Genomic DNA, 15169 nt, shown 5'->3' with positions numbered 1-15169 from the left:
TGATGTATGTTTTTAGATGTGACATTTTTTGCCTAGAATTATTATTTTGAGATTCATCCATGTTGATATCAGTACTTAATTCATTGTAACTGCCATTAGTATTTCATTTAATAAACAATCCATCTATTGAAGGAAATTTAGCTTCCAGTTTTCTCAGGTTTTTATTTTTGTTTTTCAGTTACAAGCAGTGTTACCAATGCATTTTTTTGTACATGTCTCTTAATATGCATGGAGGTTTTCTATGTACCTAGGACTGGAATGCTGAATTAAATGTTATATGAATATCCCACTTTTTAGGTAATACAAAAGTGGCTTCGGTTGTAGCAATTTATGTTCCCACCAGCAAAACAGAAAACTTCCCATTCTTTCACATCTTTGCTTACACTTGGAGTCCTGCAACTTTTCCATTGTAGCCGTGGGATCTGGATTCCACTGTAGATTACTTGGATCTTCCGGATTGCCAATGAATTCTGCTTTGAACAAGTTATTTGTGTATTTCTTAATTTTTGAAGATACAGAGATTTTCTATTATCTTTTTGTTACTGGTGTCAAGCACAATTACACTGAATCAGTAAATGTTTGATGTAGAATATCATTCTTTTGAAACTGTTAAGATGTGCTTTTTGTCCAGTATATTGTCAGTTTTTATAAATGCTCCATGGGTGCTGCAAAACAGACACTGGCTAAGAGTAGAGGTCTGTAGATGTCTATTTCACCAAGCTTGTCCATTGTGTGGATCAAATTTTCTACATCAGTGTTTCTGAATGCTTGATCTGTTAGGTACTGCTAGAGAGCTGTTAAAAATCTCCCACTCTTATAGATTCATTGCATTCTCTTTATTAATACTTCTTATATGTTTTCAATCTATGTTGTAAGTTACAGATGATCTTTAACCTGTTATATCCATTTTAATATGAGAAATACAGTTACTCAGGGAGGCCTACTTTTGGAACATCTGTTATTTTTAGTTCAATGATTCTTATTTTTATATTTTATAAAGCATTTAATAAACCACACTTTATACAAGAAGGATTTTATCATATTTTGCAATTTAGGGTTAAAAATATTCACATCCCTTGATGTTATTCTGGGATGCCATCTAAATGAAATAACCAGTAAATGAAAAGCTTTATGTACCACAACACATATTTGTGATGGTTGAAAGAAACATAGATTGTCACAATAGAAGAATGTTTAAGTAGCAGGGCACCCAGGTGGCTCAGTCAGTTAAGCAACTGACTCTTGGTTTTGGCTCAGGTCATTATCTCAGAGTCATATGTGTTCAAGCCCGTCATCACACTCCATACCAAGTGGGGAGTCTGCTTGGGATTCTCTCTCCCTCTCCCTCTGCTCCTCCTACTGCTTTTGCACATCAGTCTCTTGCTATGAATAAATACATACATAAATAAATAAAATTTTTTAAAAAAATGTTTACATAGCTACAACACAAAGAATTTGTAATAGTACTATAAAATTTTCACAGTGATTTATAAATAAAGTAGAATATACCATATGCTATGATTTCAATTACTTTAATGACAACTATGGAAAAAATTCTAAAGGGAAACATCTCTAAATAGTAACATCAGTTGGTGATATATAATTTCCCCCTTCCTTTCTATTCTTTGCATTTTCCCTATTTTCTACAATCTTTTTACAATAAACAGTGGAAATAAGCTTAAAAATATGGATTAACAAATATATTTCTAACTAGTATTTGAGTGTTCATAGTTTGTCTTTCATTCTATGTTATGTTGTAATTGATATTTTTAAAATATAAAGATAAAAACCACTTAAAGTATGTGATAGGGATATGTATAAAGTCAAAGTTGATGTTAAAAATAGATGTGTTATTGTGCTTTATCTCTCGTAGACAGAATACTCCTTGAAGAGAACCAGTGCATTTCTCCTGTGGTTTCCAGTCATATGAGCCCATGGACAAAACCAACAGCTGTTGGATCCCTCAGCCCACATGTGATAGAGTTTCCAAGAAAACGAAAAGGAAGTGACTCAGGCCCATCCCAGTAAGTGAATTTATTCCTTTAAGCCCATGAAATTTTTCATTCTAAGGGGAAGAAAAAAGATTACTTTTTAAATCATCGATTTGAAAATGTTACATGGTAACATTTGGATAGGGACAATTACTTATCCACCCAACCATCACCCATCATTGACTGATCTGTAACTTTCCCATCCAACTTTGAAGCTTATTAGGTATCTAGGGAGGGTCAGTTGGGGTCTGAAAGACATAGGAACATAGGGTTAGTTTGCTTAACATTTATGGTTACAGCACGATACTAACCATCCTAACTGAATTGCTTAACCATGAGGAGAACATCTATCTGTGTGTTTCACTTAACAAATACCACATTGCTTCTTACCTTATCCATCACTTATATAATCACCAACCCTTGGTCATCTGTGGCCAGTTGAATCCTATAAAACTCTTGTTTTTCATGTTTATTAAGCCAAGTAGATAACAAAGTCAATGTGGAAGATACTTGTTTTCTTCTTGTTTACTTTCGTTGCTTAATGCAGCTTGCAGCCCCAAATATTCTTTAATAAACTCCCCAAAGCTAGGGTTTGTATGGTGAAAATGATAAGGCAAAGTAAATATTATGATCTAGAGTACTCCATTTTAGGCTGGTACTTTACATAAATGAGGAAGTTGATAGGTCTCTATGAAGGAAGGGAAAATTTTTGAAAAGGGGTCAGGATGACATACTGGAAGAAACCACCTCTTTTTAAGACTGTTCTTTCCAATGTACTTTCTGATTTAGTTAAAACTCCCAAGACAGCAGAATCAGTGTTTATTCAAATGTAAGAACCAGTGTACTTCCCAAGCTACGTACAAATGACCTGAAGGTTATCTACTGTTCTGGGTTGTCTGTATTCTCTCCGACTGTTCTACTAATGTGAATGCTCATAAATAACTTCAGTTGACCAAGTGACTGGTCTAGAACTGTTTACCATCTTACATTCCTGAATCAGCAGTTTGTAGTCCCCACTCAGCTCAAGCTCTAAGTGATTGTCAGTCCTTTTTATTTTCCTTTTCTTCGGAATCATAAGCACTGTTGTGCTTTTTTAGTATCCAGATAAGACTGTGAGCTGCTGAAGTGGAGGTGTGATCCTAGAGGCCACAGTTTTATGCTGCAGAGCCGGGATGGCTGCGACCTTCAGTGGTTTGGGGAGTGAATGGGAAGTGGAGTCCATGGTAGGGGAAGTAATGGAAACATGCCAAGGACTGGCAGATAATGATTTTTTGGCAGAAGACAACACTGAAGATTAGCCAGTTGCCCATAGTTTAGAAAATGAAGCCCAGATGCAGAAATATCAAGTGGCTTGCCTAACATTACACAAGTAGTTAGAACGCCCGACTGTTAGTGTGGTACTTCTTTACACGCTACTTCCTGTCTCTCTGCAACTGGACAGGGTCGGGGACTTGTGGCACATGAGGATAATCATGCTGTCCATTTTCCAACATGTATGGGTAGAGGTGACCCAAGACCTCCTTCTTTCCAGGTCAGGAATCATGACAGAAAAAGTGGTGGAAAAGCTCTCTCAGAATCCTTTTACCTATCTTCTTTCAACAAGGATAGAAATATCAGCATCCCGTAGCAGCAGGTAAGTCCTGGACTTCCATTTGACATAATGCCTACTTAAAGAACACATGTAATGGCAGTAGACAGAAGAGTATATACATCCCATTGATTTGCTCATTGTCTGCCTTAGAGCTTCTCCATTCTGCCCCAATCCTTCTCTCATTCCACCGTTTTCCATTCCTCTAGTGAAATGATGGAAGTCAAAGTACTTTATGTGTTTTACAAAGTGCTGATTGTATAGCATCCTTTCCAGAGACTCAGGGCATGAAAGCTAGTCAGTAGACATGAAGTTGATTTCATTGGTGGAGCCCCAGAATATTGGGCATTTTTAAACAAAGAAGAATGTATGAGAATGTTTGCCATTTCTGCAGCACTCTTGGTTTGAAGGGAGAGCTGATTCTTTTAAAGGGTCGTGGATGAAGATTTCCTGGAATATAGTCATTAAATATTTCTTGAGTACCTACTATGTGACACCCAGTGGACTAGGAGGGAGAAATACAAAGACAAAAGAAACACGTACAAGTTAGAAAGAAACAGGTAAGTATTACACATTATGATAACTGCTGTAATACATACCCCAGGTACCCTGACAACAAGAACAGTTGGGCATTTAAATAAGACTGGGATTAGGAGGGAAGGACAACTTCCTGCAGAGGTTGATTTAAGTTAAGTTTTTTTTAAGATTTTATTTATTTATTTGACAGAGAGAGATCACAAGTAGGCAGAGAGAGAGGAGGAAGCAGGCTCCCTGCTGAGCAGAGAGCCCGATGTGGGGCTCGATCCCAGGACCCTGAGATCATGACCTGAGCCAAAGGCAGAAGCTTTAACCCTTTAATCCACTGAGCCACCCAGGCACCCCGATTTAAGCTAAGTATTTTTTTTTTTAAAGACTTTATTTATTTGACAGGCAGAGATTACAAGTAGGCAGAGAGGCAGGCAGAGAGAGAGAGAGGAGGAAGCAGGCTCCCTGCCGAGCAGAGAGCCCAATGTGGGGCTCGATCCAAGGACCCTGGGATCATGACCTGAGCTGAAGGCAGAGGTTTTAACCCACTGAGCCACCCAGGCGCCCCTAAGCTAAGTTTTAAATGAAGAAGGGAAGTGAGCCATTCTGAGCAGGAGTAGAGGAGGTACTTTAGGTGGAAGGAAGAACTGTGCATAGGCATAGGACATGGAATATGAAACAGCACCTGCTCATCAGGAAACAAGTGGCTGGCACAAAGAGCAGAGGCTGTACACAGAGGTGGGTGAGCTGTGAGACTTGGGAAATGAACATGGACTGGGTCAAAGAGATCTGTTGAATTAAAGAATATAGAAATCATTTTGCATGCAGTCAGAAAACACAGGATTTTAAGCATGTCAAATTACATTTAAACAAAAATTGTGGGCCTTTGGACTTTTTTTATTTGGTAACATATATATAACATAAAAATTGCTATTTCAACCATTTCTAACGTACAATTCAGTGGCATTAGTTAGAGTCACAATGTTGTACAACCATTACTATTGCCTATTTCCAAAACATTTTTTTTATTATCCCGACTAGAAACTCTGCATGCATTAAATAATAATATTCCATTCCTTGTTTCCTTGGGGCCCTGGTAACCTCTAGTCTACTTTCTAGCTCTATGATTTTGCCTATTCTAGATATTTTACATAAGTAGGGTCATACATTGTTTATCCTTTTTTGTCTGGCTTATTTCACTTAACATATTTTCAAGTTTTCTGTACATTATAGCATGTATCAGAAATTCATTTTTAAAAATTTATTTATTTATTATTATTTTTTATAAACATATATTTCTATCCACAGGGGTACAGGTCTGTCAATCGCCAGGTTTACACACTTCACAGCACTCACCATAGCACATACCCTCCCCAGTGTCCATAACCCCACTCCCCTCTCCCTTCCCCCCTCCCCCCAGCAACCCTCAGTTGTTTTGTGAGATTAAGAGTCACTTATGGTTTGTCTCCCTCCCAATCCCATCTTGTTTCATTTATTCTTCTCCTACCCCCCAAACCCCCCCTGTTGCATCTCCACTTCCTCATATCAGGGAGATCATATGATCGTTGTCTTTCTCCTATTGACTTATTTCACTAAGCATGATACCCTCTAGTTCCATCCACGTCGTCGCAAATGGCAAGATTTCTTTTCTTTTGATGGCTGCATAGTATTCCATTGTGTATATACACCACATCTTCTTTATCCATTCATCTGTTGATGGACATCTAGGTTCTTTTTAGATCTTTAGGGTAAATACCCTAGTGCGATTGCTGGGTCATAGGGTAGTTCTATTTTCAACTTTTTGAGGAACCTCCATGCTGTTTTCCAGAGTGGCTGCACCAGCTTGCATTCCCAACAGTGTAGGAGGGTTCCCCTTTCTCCGCATCCTCGCCAGCATCTGTCATTTCCTGACTTGTTAATTTTAGCCATTCTGACTGGTGTGAGGTGGTATCTCCTTGTGGTTTTGAATTTTTTTTTTTTAAGATTTTATTTATTTATTTGAAAGACAGAGATCGCAAGTAGGCAGAGAGACAGGCAGAGGGAGAGAGAGGGAAGCAGGCTCCCTGCTGAGCAGAGAGCCCGATGCGGGACTCGATCCTAGGACCCTGTGATCATGACCTGAGCCGAAGGCAGAGGCTTTAACCCACTGAGCCACCCAGGCGCCCCTCCTTGTGGTTTTGATTTATACTTCCCTGATGTCAAGTGATGTGGAGCACTTTTTCATGTGTCTATTGGCCATCTGGATGTCTTCTTTGCAGAAATGTCTGTTCATGTCTTCTGCCCATTTCTTGATTAAATTATTTGTTCTTTGGGTGTTGAGTTTGCTAAGTTCTTTATAGATTTTGGACACTAGCCCTTTATCTGATAGGTCATTTGCAAATATCTTCTCCCATTCTGTCAGTTGTCTTTTGGTTTTGTTAACTGTTTCCTTTGCTGTGCAAAAGCTTTTGATCTTGATGAAATCCCAATAGTTCATTTTTGCCCTTGCTTCCCTTGCCTTTGGCGATGTTCCTAGGAAGATGTTGCTGCAGCTGAGGTCGAAGAGGTTGCTGCCTGTGTTCTCCTCAAAGATTTTGATGGATTCCTTTCTCACATTGAGGTCCTTCATCCATTTTGAGTCTATTTTCATGTGTGGTGTAAGGAAATGGCCCAATTTCATCTTTCTGCATGTGGCCGTCCAATTTTCCCAACACCATTTATTGAAGAGACTGTCTTTTTTCCATTGGACATTCTTTCCTGCTTTGTCGAAGATTAGTTGACCATAGAGTTGAGGGTCTATTTCTGGGCGCTCTGTTCTGTTCCATTGATCTATGTATCTGTTTTTGTGCCAGTACCATGCTGTCTTGGTGATGACAGCTTTGTAATAGAGTTTGAAGTCCGGAATTGTGATGCCACCAACTTTGGCTTTCTTTTTCAATACTCTTTGGCTATTCGAGCTCTTTTCTGGTTCCATATAAATTTTAGGATTATTTGTTCCATTTCTTAAAAAAAAATGGGTGGGATTTTGATAGGGATTGCATTAAATGTGTAGATTGCTTTAGGTAGCATAGACATTTTCACAATATTTATTCTTCCAATCCAGGAGCATGGAACATTTTTTCATTTCTTTGTGTCTTCCTCAATTTCTTTCATGAGTACTTTATAGTTTTCTGAGTATAGATTCTTCGCCTTTTTGGTTAGGTTTATACTGAGTTATCTTATAGTTTTGGGTGCAATTGTAAATGGGATTGACTCCTTAATTTCTCTTCTGTCTTGCTGTTGGTGTAGAGAAATGCAGCTGATTTCTGTGCATTGATATTACATCCTGACACTTTACTAAATTCCTGTACAAGTCCTAGCATTTTTGGAGTGGAGTCTTTTGGGTTTTCCACATATAGTATCATATCAAATGTGAAGAGTGATAGTTTGACTTCTTTGCCGATTCGGATGCCTTTAATTTCTTTTTGTTGTCTGATTGCTGAGGCGAGGACTTCTAGTACTACGTTGAATAGCAGTGGTGATAATGGACATCCCTGCTGTGTTCCTGACCTTAGCGGAAAAGCTTTCAGTTTTTCTTCATTGAGAATGATATTTGCGGTGGGTTTTTCATAGATGGCTTTGATTCTATCCCTACACTTTGAAGAGTTTTGATCAGGAAGGGATGCTGTACTTTGACAAATGCTTTTTCAGCATCTATTGAGAGTATCATATGGTTCTTGTTCTTTCTTTTATTAATGTGTTGTATCACATTGATTGATTTGCAGATGTTGAACCAACCTTGTAGCCCTGGAATAAATCCCACTTGGTCATGGTGAATAATCCTTTTAATGTACTGTTGAATCCTATTAGCTAGTATTTTGGTGAGAATTTTCGCATCTGTGTTCATCAAGGATATTGGTCTGTAGTTCTCTTTTTTGATGGGATCCTTGTCTGGTTTTGGGATCAAGGTGATGCTGGCCTCATAAAATGAGTTTGGAAGTTTTCCTTCCATTTCTATTTTTTGGAGCAGTTTCAGGAGAATAGGAATTAGTTCTTCTTTAAATGTTTGGTAGAATTCCCCTGGGAAGCCGTCTGGCCCTGGGCTTTTGTTTGTTTGGAGATTTTTGATGACTGTTTTAATCTCTTTACTGGTTATGGGTCTGTTCAGGTTTTCTTTTTTTTTTTTTTTAAAGATTTTATTTATTTATTTGTCAGAGAGAGAGCGAGCGAGAGCGAGCACAGGCAGACAGAGTGGAAGGCAGAGTCAGAGGGAGAAGCAGGCTCCCTGCGGAGCAAGGAGCCCGATGTGGGACTTGATCCCAGGACGCTGGGATCATGACCTGAGCCGAAGGCAGCTGCTTAACCAACTGAGCCACCCAGGCGTCCCTTTTTTTTTTTTTTTTTTTTTTTTTTTAAAGATTTATTTATTTATTTATTTGTCAGAGAGAGAGAGAGAGAGAGAGCGAGCGAGAGCGAGCACAGGCAGAGTAGAAGGCAGAGGCAGAAGCAGGCTCCCCACGGAGCAAGGAGCCCGATGTGGGACTCGATCCCAGGACGCTGGGATCATGACCTGAGCCGAAGGCAGCCGCTTAACCAACTGAGCCACCCAGGCATCCCACCTGTTCAGGTTTTCTATTTCTTCCTGGTTCAATTGTGGTAGTTTATATGTTTCTAGGAATGCATCCATTTCTTCCAGATTGTCAAATTTGTTGACGTAGAATTGCTCATAGTATGTTCTTATAATTGTTTGTATTTCTTTGGTGTTGTGATGTCTCCTCTTTCATTCATGATTTTATTTATTTGGGTCCTTTCTCTTTTCTTTTTGATAAGTTTGACCAGGGGTTTATCAATCTAATTAATTCTTTAAAAGAACCATCTCCTGGTTTCCTTGATTTGTTCTATTGTTTTCTTAGTTTCTATTTCATTGATTTCTGCTCTGATCTTTACTATTTCTCTTCTCCTGCTGGGCTTAGTGTTTCTTTCTTGTTCTTTCTCTAGCTCCTTTAGGTGTAGGTTTAGGTTGTGTATTTGAGACCTTTCTTCTTTCTTTTTTTTTTTTTTTTTTAAGATTTTATTTATTTCTTTGACAGAGAGAAATCACAAGTAGATGGAGAGGCAGGCAGAGAGAGAGAGAGGGAAGCAGGCTCCCTACTGAGCAGAGAGCCCGACGTGGGACTCGATCCCAGGACACTGAGATCATGACCTGAGCCGAAGGCAGCGGCTTAACCCACTGAGCCACCCAGGCGCCCCCCTTTCTTCTTTCTTGAGAAAGGCTTATACCACTATATATTTTCCTCTCAGGACTGCCTTTGTTCTGTCCCACAGATTTTGAACCGTTGTGTTTTCATTATCATTTGTTTCCGTGAAAGAAATTCATTCTTTTTATGGCTAACTTTCCATTGTATGTATATACCACATTTCTGTAACAATGTCACATTAATATCAGGTGTACAGCCTAGTCAACTTCTCTATACATTATGCTATGCTTACCACATAGCTGCAGTCTGTCACATATACCGTAATTTCAGTATCATTGACAATATTTCCAGTGCTGTGCCTTTTATTCCCATGACTTATTCATTGTATAAGTGGAAACCCATATCTCCCACACCCCTTACTATTTTGCCCATTCCTCACCCTCCTTCCCTCTGGCAGCCACTAACTCTCTGTATTTATAGGTCCAATTCCGCTTTTAGTTTATTCATTTGTTTTTTAGATGCCACATGAATGAAATCATATGGCTTTTATCTTTCTCAGTCTGACCATTTCATTTAGCTTAATACACTGTAGGACCATCCATGTTGCAAATGGTAGGATCTCATCTTTTATATGGCTGTGGAATATTCGTGTGTGTGCGTGTGTGCGTGCATGTGCGCACGTGTGCGTGTAGGTGCACTACTTCTTCTGTCTATTGATGGACCCTTAGGATGTTTCCATATCTTGGCTACTATAAATAATGTTGCAATAAACATAGGGGTGCATGTATCTTTTATAATTAGTGGTTTGGTTTTCTTGGGTAAATACCCAGTAGTAGGATTCTTGGATCATATGGTATTCTTGTTTTTAATTTTTCTGATAATTTTTCCATAAAATTATCCATATCCATAGTGCTTTCCACAGTGGCTGTACTAATTTACAGCCTTACCACGAGGGTTTCATTTTCGGTATATCCTCTCCAACACTTGTTATTTCTCATCTCTGTGTTTTCAGCTATTCTGATAGGTGGAAAGTGTTATCTTGTGGTTTTGATTTGCCTTTTCCTGATGATTAGTGATTAGCATCTTCTCTTGTGTCTGTTGGCCATCTGTATGTCTTTGGGGAAATGTCTATTCAGGACCTCTGCCCATTTTTAAATCAGATTGTTTGCTTTTCGGGTGTTGAGTTGTATAAGTTCTTTTTTATTTTGGATATTAGTGCCTTATTGGATATGGAATTTGAAAATATCTTCTCCTTAGTAGGTTGCCTTATTATATGAAAGCCGCACAAAAGCTTTTAATTTTGATATAGGTCCAATAGCTTATTTTTGCTTTTGTTTCACTTGTGTTAGGAGGAATATCTAGAAAAATATTGTTACAGCCAACATCAGAGAAATTACTGCCTGTGTTCTCTTCTAGAATTTTTATGGTTTCAGTTCTCACATATAGGTCTTTCATCCATTTTGAGTTTATTTTTGTGAAATAGTGTTAGAAAGTGTTCCAGTTTTCCCAGCACCATTTGTTGAAGAGACTTTCTTTTACCCATGGCATAGTCTTGACTCCTTTGCTATACATTAATTGGCCATGTAGTGGTGGGTTTATTTCTGGCCCTTTAATCTTTCCCTTTGATCTGTGTGTCTGTTTTTGTGCCGGTACCAGAGGGTTTTGATTACTATAGCTTTGTAGTACATCTTGAAATCTGGAACTGTGATACTTTCAGTTCTGCTCTTTTTCAAGATAGCTTTGGCTATTCAGGGTCTTTTGTGGTTCCAGACCCATTGCAGGATTGTTTGTTATAGTTCTGAAAAATGCTCTTGGTATTTTGATAGGGATTGCATTGAATCTTTACATTGTCTCGGATAGAAGGAACATTTTTTTAATTTAGATTCAATTGACCAACATATAATCCATCGTTAGTTTTTGATGTAATGTTCAATGATTCATTCGTTGCATATAACAATGTTAATTCCATGAACACAGAGTATCTTTCCATTTATTTGTGTCTCCTTTAGTTTCTTTCATCAAAGTCTTACAGTTTCCAGAGCACCCATCTCTCACCACCTGGTTAAGTTTATTCCTAGGTATTTTAGTCTTTCTGGTGAAAATGTAAATGGGAGTATTCACTTAAAATCTCTTTCTGCTAGTTTGTTATTAGTGTATAAAAATGCAAAAAAAAGCAGTGAATTTCAGTATATTAATTTTGCATCCTGCAACTTTACTGAATTTACTAGTTTTAATAGTTTTTTGATGCAGTCTTTGGGGTTTCCTATATGTAGAATCATGTCTGCAAATAGTGACAGTTTCACTTCTTCCTTACTGATATGATTGCCTCTTATTTCTTTTTCTAGTCTGATTGCTCTGACTAGGACTTCCAACACCATCTTGAATAAAAGTGGTGAGTGGACATCCTTGTGTTGTCCCTGATCTTAGTGGAAAATCTCTTAGTCCTTCATCACTGAGTATGATGTTGACTGTAGTTTTTTCACTTATAGCCTATATTATGTTGAGATATGTTCCCTCTAAACCCACTTTGTTGAGAATTTTTATCATGAGTCAGTGTTCAATTTTGTCAAATACTTTTTTTTTAAATCTATTGAGAAACTCATGATTTTTTTAAAAAGATTTATTTATTTTAGAGAAATTGAGAGTATTAGCAGGGAGAGGCAAAGTGAGAGGGAGACAAGCAGAGTCCCCGCCAAGCAGGGAACCTTACATGGAACTTGATCCCAGGACCCTGAGATCATGATCTGAGCCAAAACCAAGAGTCGGATGTTTAACTGACTTAGCCACCCAGTTGCCTTGAGAAGATTATGATTTTTATTCTTCATTTTGTTGATATGGTGTATCATGTTGGTCGATTTGCAAATATTGACCCATCCTTGCATCCTCAGAATAAATCTGTTTGAATATATCATGCCACTTTCTTTCGACCTACAAAGTTTCTGCTGAAAACTTGGCTGATAGCCTCATGGTTTTTCTTGTAGGTAAATTTTTGCTTCTCTTTTGCTACCTTTAAAAGTCTCTTTATATATTTATTTTTTAAGTAGGCTCTATGTCTAATGTGGGGTTTGAACTTACGACCCTAAGATCAAGAGTAGTATGCTGTACTGACCGAGCCAGCCAGGTGCATGCAAGGTCTTGCTTTATCTTTAACCTTTGGCATTTTAATTATTATGTGTCTTGGTTTGGACCTTCTTGGGTTCATCTTGCTTAGAACTCTGTGCTTCTTGAAACTAGATATCTATTTCCTTCCCTATGTTAGGGAAATTTTCACCTATTACTTCTTCAAATACATATTTTCCTTTCTCTCTTGCTGTTGCTTCTAGGTTCCCTGTAATGGGAATGTTTTTTCACTTACTGCTGTCTAAGAGTTCTCTTAATCAACCTTCATTTATTATTTTCTCCTTCTGTCATTCAGCTTGTGTGCTTTTCATTAACCTGCTTTTCCTTATCGCTGATATATTCTGCATCCTCTAATCTACTATTGATTCTCTCTAAGGCATTTTTTATTTCAGTTACTGTATTATTCAGCTCTGATTGGTTCTTTTTTACATTTTTTAATTATTGAAGGTCTCGCTGTGAAGTTCACTCACTCTTTTCTCCAGCCTAGTGAGCAGCTTTATGATCATTACTTTAAATTCTTTATCAGGCATATTGTTTATCTCCATTTCATTTAGCTCCTTTCTCTGAGGTTTTGTCTTGTTCTTTCTTTTGGAGCATATTTCTGTCTCCCCATTTTGCCTTCCTTACTCCCCATGTTTGTTTCTATGAATTAAGCAGAATAACAACTTCTGAATTTGAAGGAAGGCTTGGTGCACTTAGCGACTTTCACTGGCTGGAGATGAGTTTGGCATGGGTTGGGTGTCTCAGGACTCTCCACATAGTAGGCACTGTGGCAGGATAGCTGAAGTGGGTACAGGTCAGTGTGGCCCTTGGGCCTCCCTGCAGCAGGTGCCCTGACAGGTTAGTTAAAGCTAGAGTGGGTGCATGCCGGGGTGTTCTGAAGCTCTACACCCAGAGGCAACCTTGGCAGTGTAGCTGATGCTGATGTGAGTATTATTCAGGGTATCCTGGAGCTCTCCACACAGAGGGCACCCTGGCAAGACAGGTGGAGCTGAAGTGGGTATATGCTAAGGGATTCCAGGGCTCTCTGTGGAGTGGGCGCCCTGTCCCAACTGTGTGTTGCAAAGTTCCAGGTTTTATACACTGAGTTTTATACTCTGGAAGGATGGCTGAGGTGAAGGGAAGCTGGGATTTCTGGGGTACTATTTGCAGGGGGTGCCCCAGTGGAGTGGCTGGAGCTGAAGCAGTGTGTAGAAGCAGGAGACCCTTGAGTTCTTTGTACAGAAGGTGTCCGGGTAGGATATCTGAAGTGGGTGCAAACAGGTATGTTCTAGGACTGTCTGTAGAGATAGTGCCTTGGAGGGGTGTTGGCTGGAGCTGAGGCAGGGTACATGCCTGCCAGGGAGGGGTTCTGGGGTACTCTGCACAGGGGTTGCCATATATCCCATTTTGTTTATCCATTCATCTGCTGGTGGACATTTAGGTTGTTCCTATCTTTTGGCTACTGTGAATAATGCTGTTATGAATGCTGATGTACCAGTATGTGTTTGGGTCCTTGCTTTAAGTTCTTTTTGGTATATACTCAGGAGACTTTCTGGGTCATATGGTAATCCTATGTTTAGTTTTTGAGGAATCACAAAAATTGTTTTTGACAGTGGCTGTACCCACCAGCATTACATTTACATTACAGCAGCATATACGTTCCCACCAGCAATGTGTGAAGGATGCAGTTTCTCCATATTGCTGATATTTGTTATTGTCCATTTTTAAAAAGAATATAGCCATCCTACCAGGTGGGAAGTGGTACAGACTTCTATGTTCAAAGAATCACTTGGGAAACAACATGGAGGATGGGCTGAAGGGGAGGGGGGGAACCCAGGAAGCAGAGAAAATAGCTGAGAAGTTTTGCCAGGGATGTTTTCTGAGCATTGGTCTAAGAGAGTAAGGTCCTGGACAGCAGGGCATGGAAAGGGAAGGGCATGTTATGAGAAGTTTAAAAGAGAATTCATGATTGTTGGTTAAGGAGAGCAGGAATACAGGAAGCGTCCAAATGTTCTCATTTGGTTACCTATTTGGAGGATGTTATATGCTGAGATCAAGGGATAGGTGGTGAATTCAGTTTTGGATACAGTGAGAGCATGGTCAGTCTCAGTTCTTCAACCAGGCAGTTGGATAGGAGGACCTGGTGCTTAGGGGTGACACCTGGTCTAGAGATAGAGATTCACACATTTCTAATGTTCAGGAAGCCATTGCAGTGATTGACATGGATGCACGGTCACTGGGGGAAGTGTAGAGTGTGGGAAGATTTGGGGACTGAGGATATACTCTGGGGGGACTCAGGCCTAAACACTGTAAAAGGAGGAAGGAAATCCTAGCCCAAATGTGAGAAGACATGGCTCTGAAGTAGGGTAGTATCTCAGAAACCAAAGGAAGAAGGTTTTAAAAAGAGGAAGGCATGAAAAGGAGCAAATCTGGAGAATATTTTGATTGCATTTGCACTTACCTAGTTTATGCTGCAAACAAGAAATGAATTGTTTGGCTAATATAGGATCATGCCTTTTCTCTATTCTACCAGGGACCATTAAATAATAGTATGTTTGGATTTCATACGTACAGTAGGTTTGGATTTCACCATTTCTTTAGAGTTTTTTTTTCCCCTTTGTAATTCAGTTGACACTGTTAGATTTGTGTGTGCAACACACAAATTCCAGAAAGGACTCAGTGCTCACTATGATCTATGTACTTACCATCTATCAGGATATAATGTTATTACAATATTCTTTTTTTTTTTTTTAAGATTTTATTTATTTATTTGACAGAGAGAGAGATCACAAGCACTCAGGGAGGAA

General features: G+C 39.0%; 1 protein-coding gene across 3 annotated transcripts in view; it reads left to right on the top strand.

Annotated features, from left to right (window-relative positions):
* Window positions 1–15169, top strand: part of BMAL2 (basic helix-loop-helix ARNT like 2) — a 107277-nt gene that overhangs the window by 35350 nt on the left and 56758 nt on the right. For 2 of the 3 annotated variants that reach the window (XM_082738514.1, XM_082738515.1), the window contains exons 2-3: window positions 1874–2024; window positions 3523–3624. In XM_082738514.1, the coding sequence (XP_082594640.1) occupies window positions 1874–2024; window positions 3523–3624 (253 nt within the window). Of the gene's footprint in view, window positions 1–1873; window positions 2025–3522; window positions 3625–4114; window positions 4140–15169 lie in introns of those variants that run through there. The other variant, XM_082738516.1, reaches the window with a different exon arrangement.

This window comes from Mustela nivalis, assembly GCF_964662115.1.
Source record: "Mustela nivalis genome assembly, chromosome: 7".
NCBI classification, from domain to species: domain Eukaryota; kingdom Metazoa; phylum Chordata; class Mammalia; order Carnivora; family Mustelidae; genus Mustela; species Mustela nivalis.
Note: the sequence above shows the minus strand (reverse complement) of the source record. Positions and strands in the feature narration are given on the sequence as shown.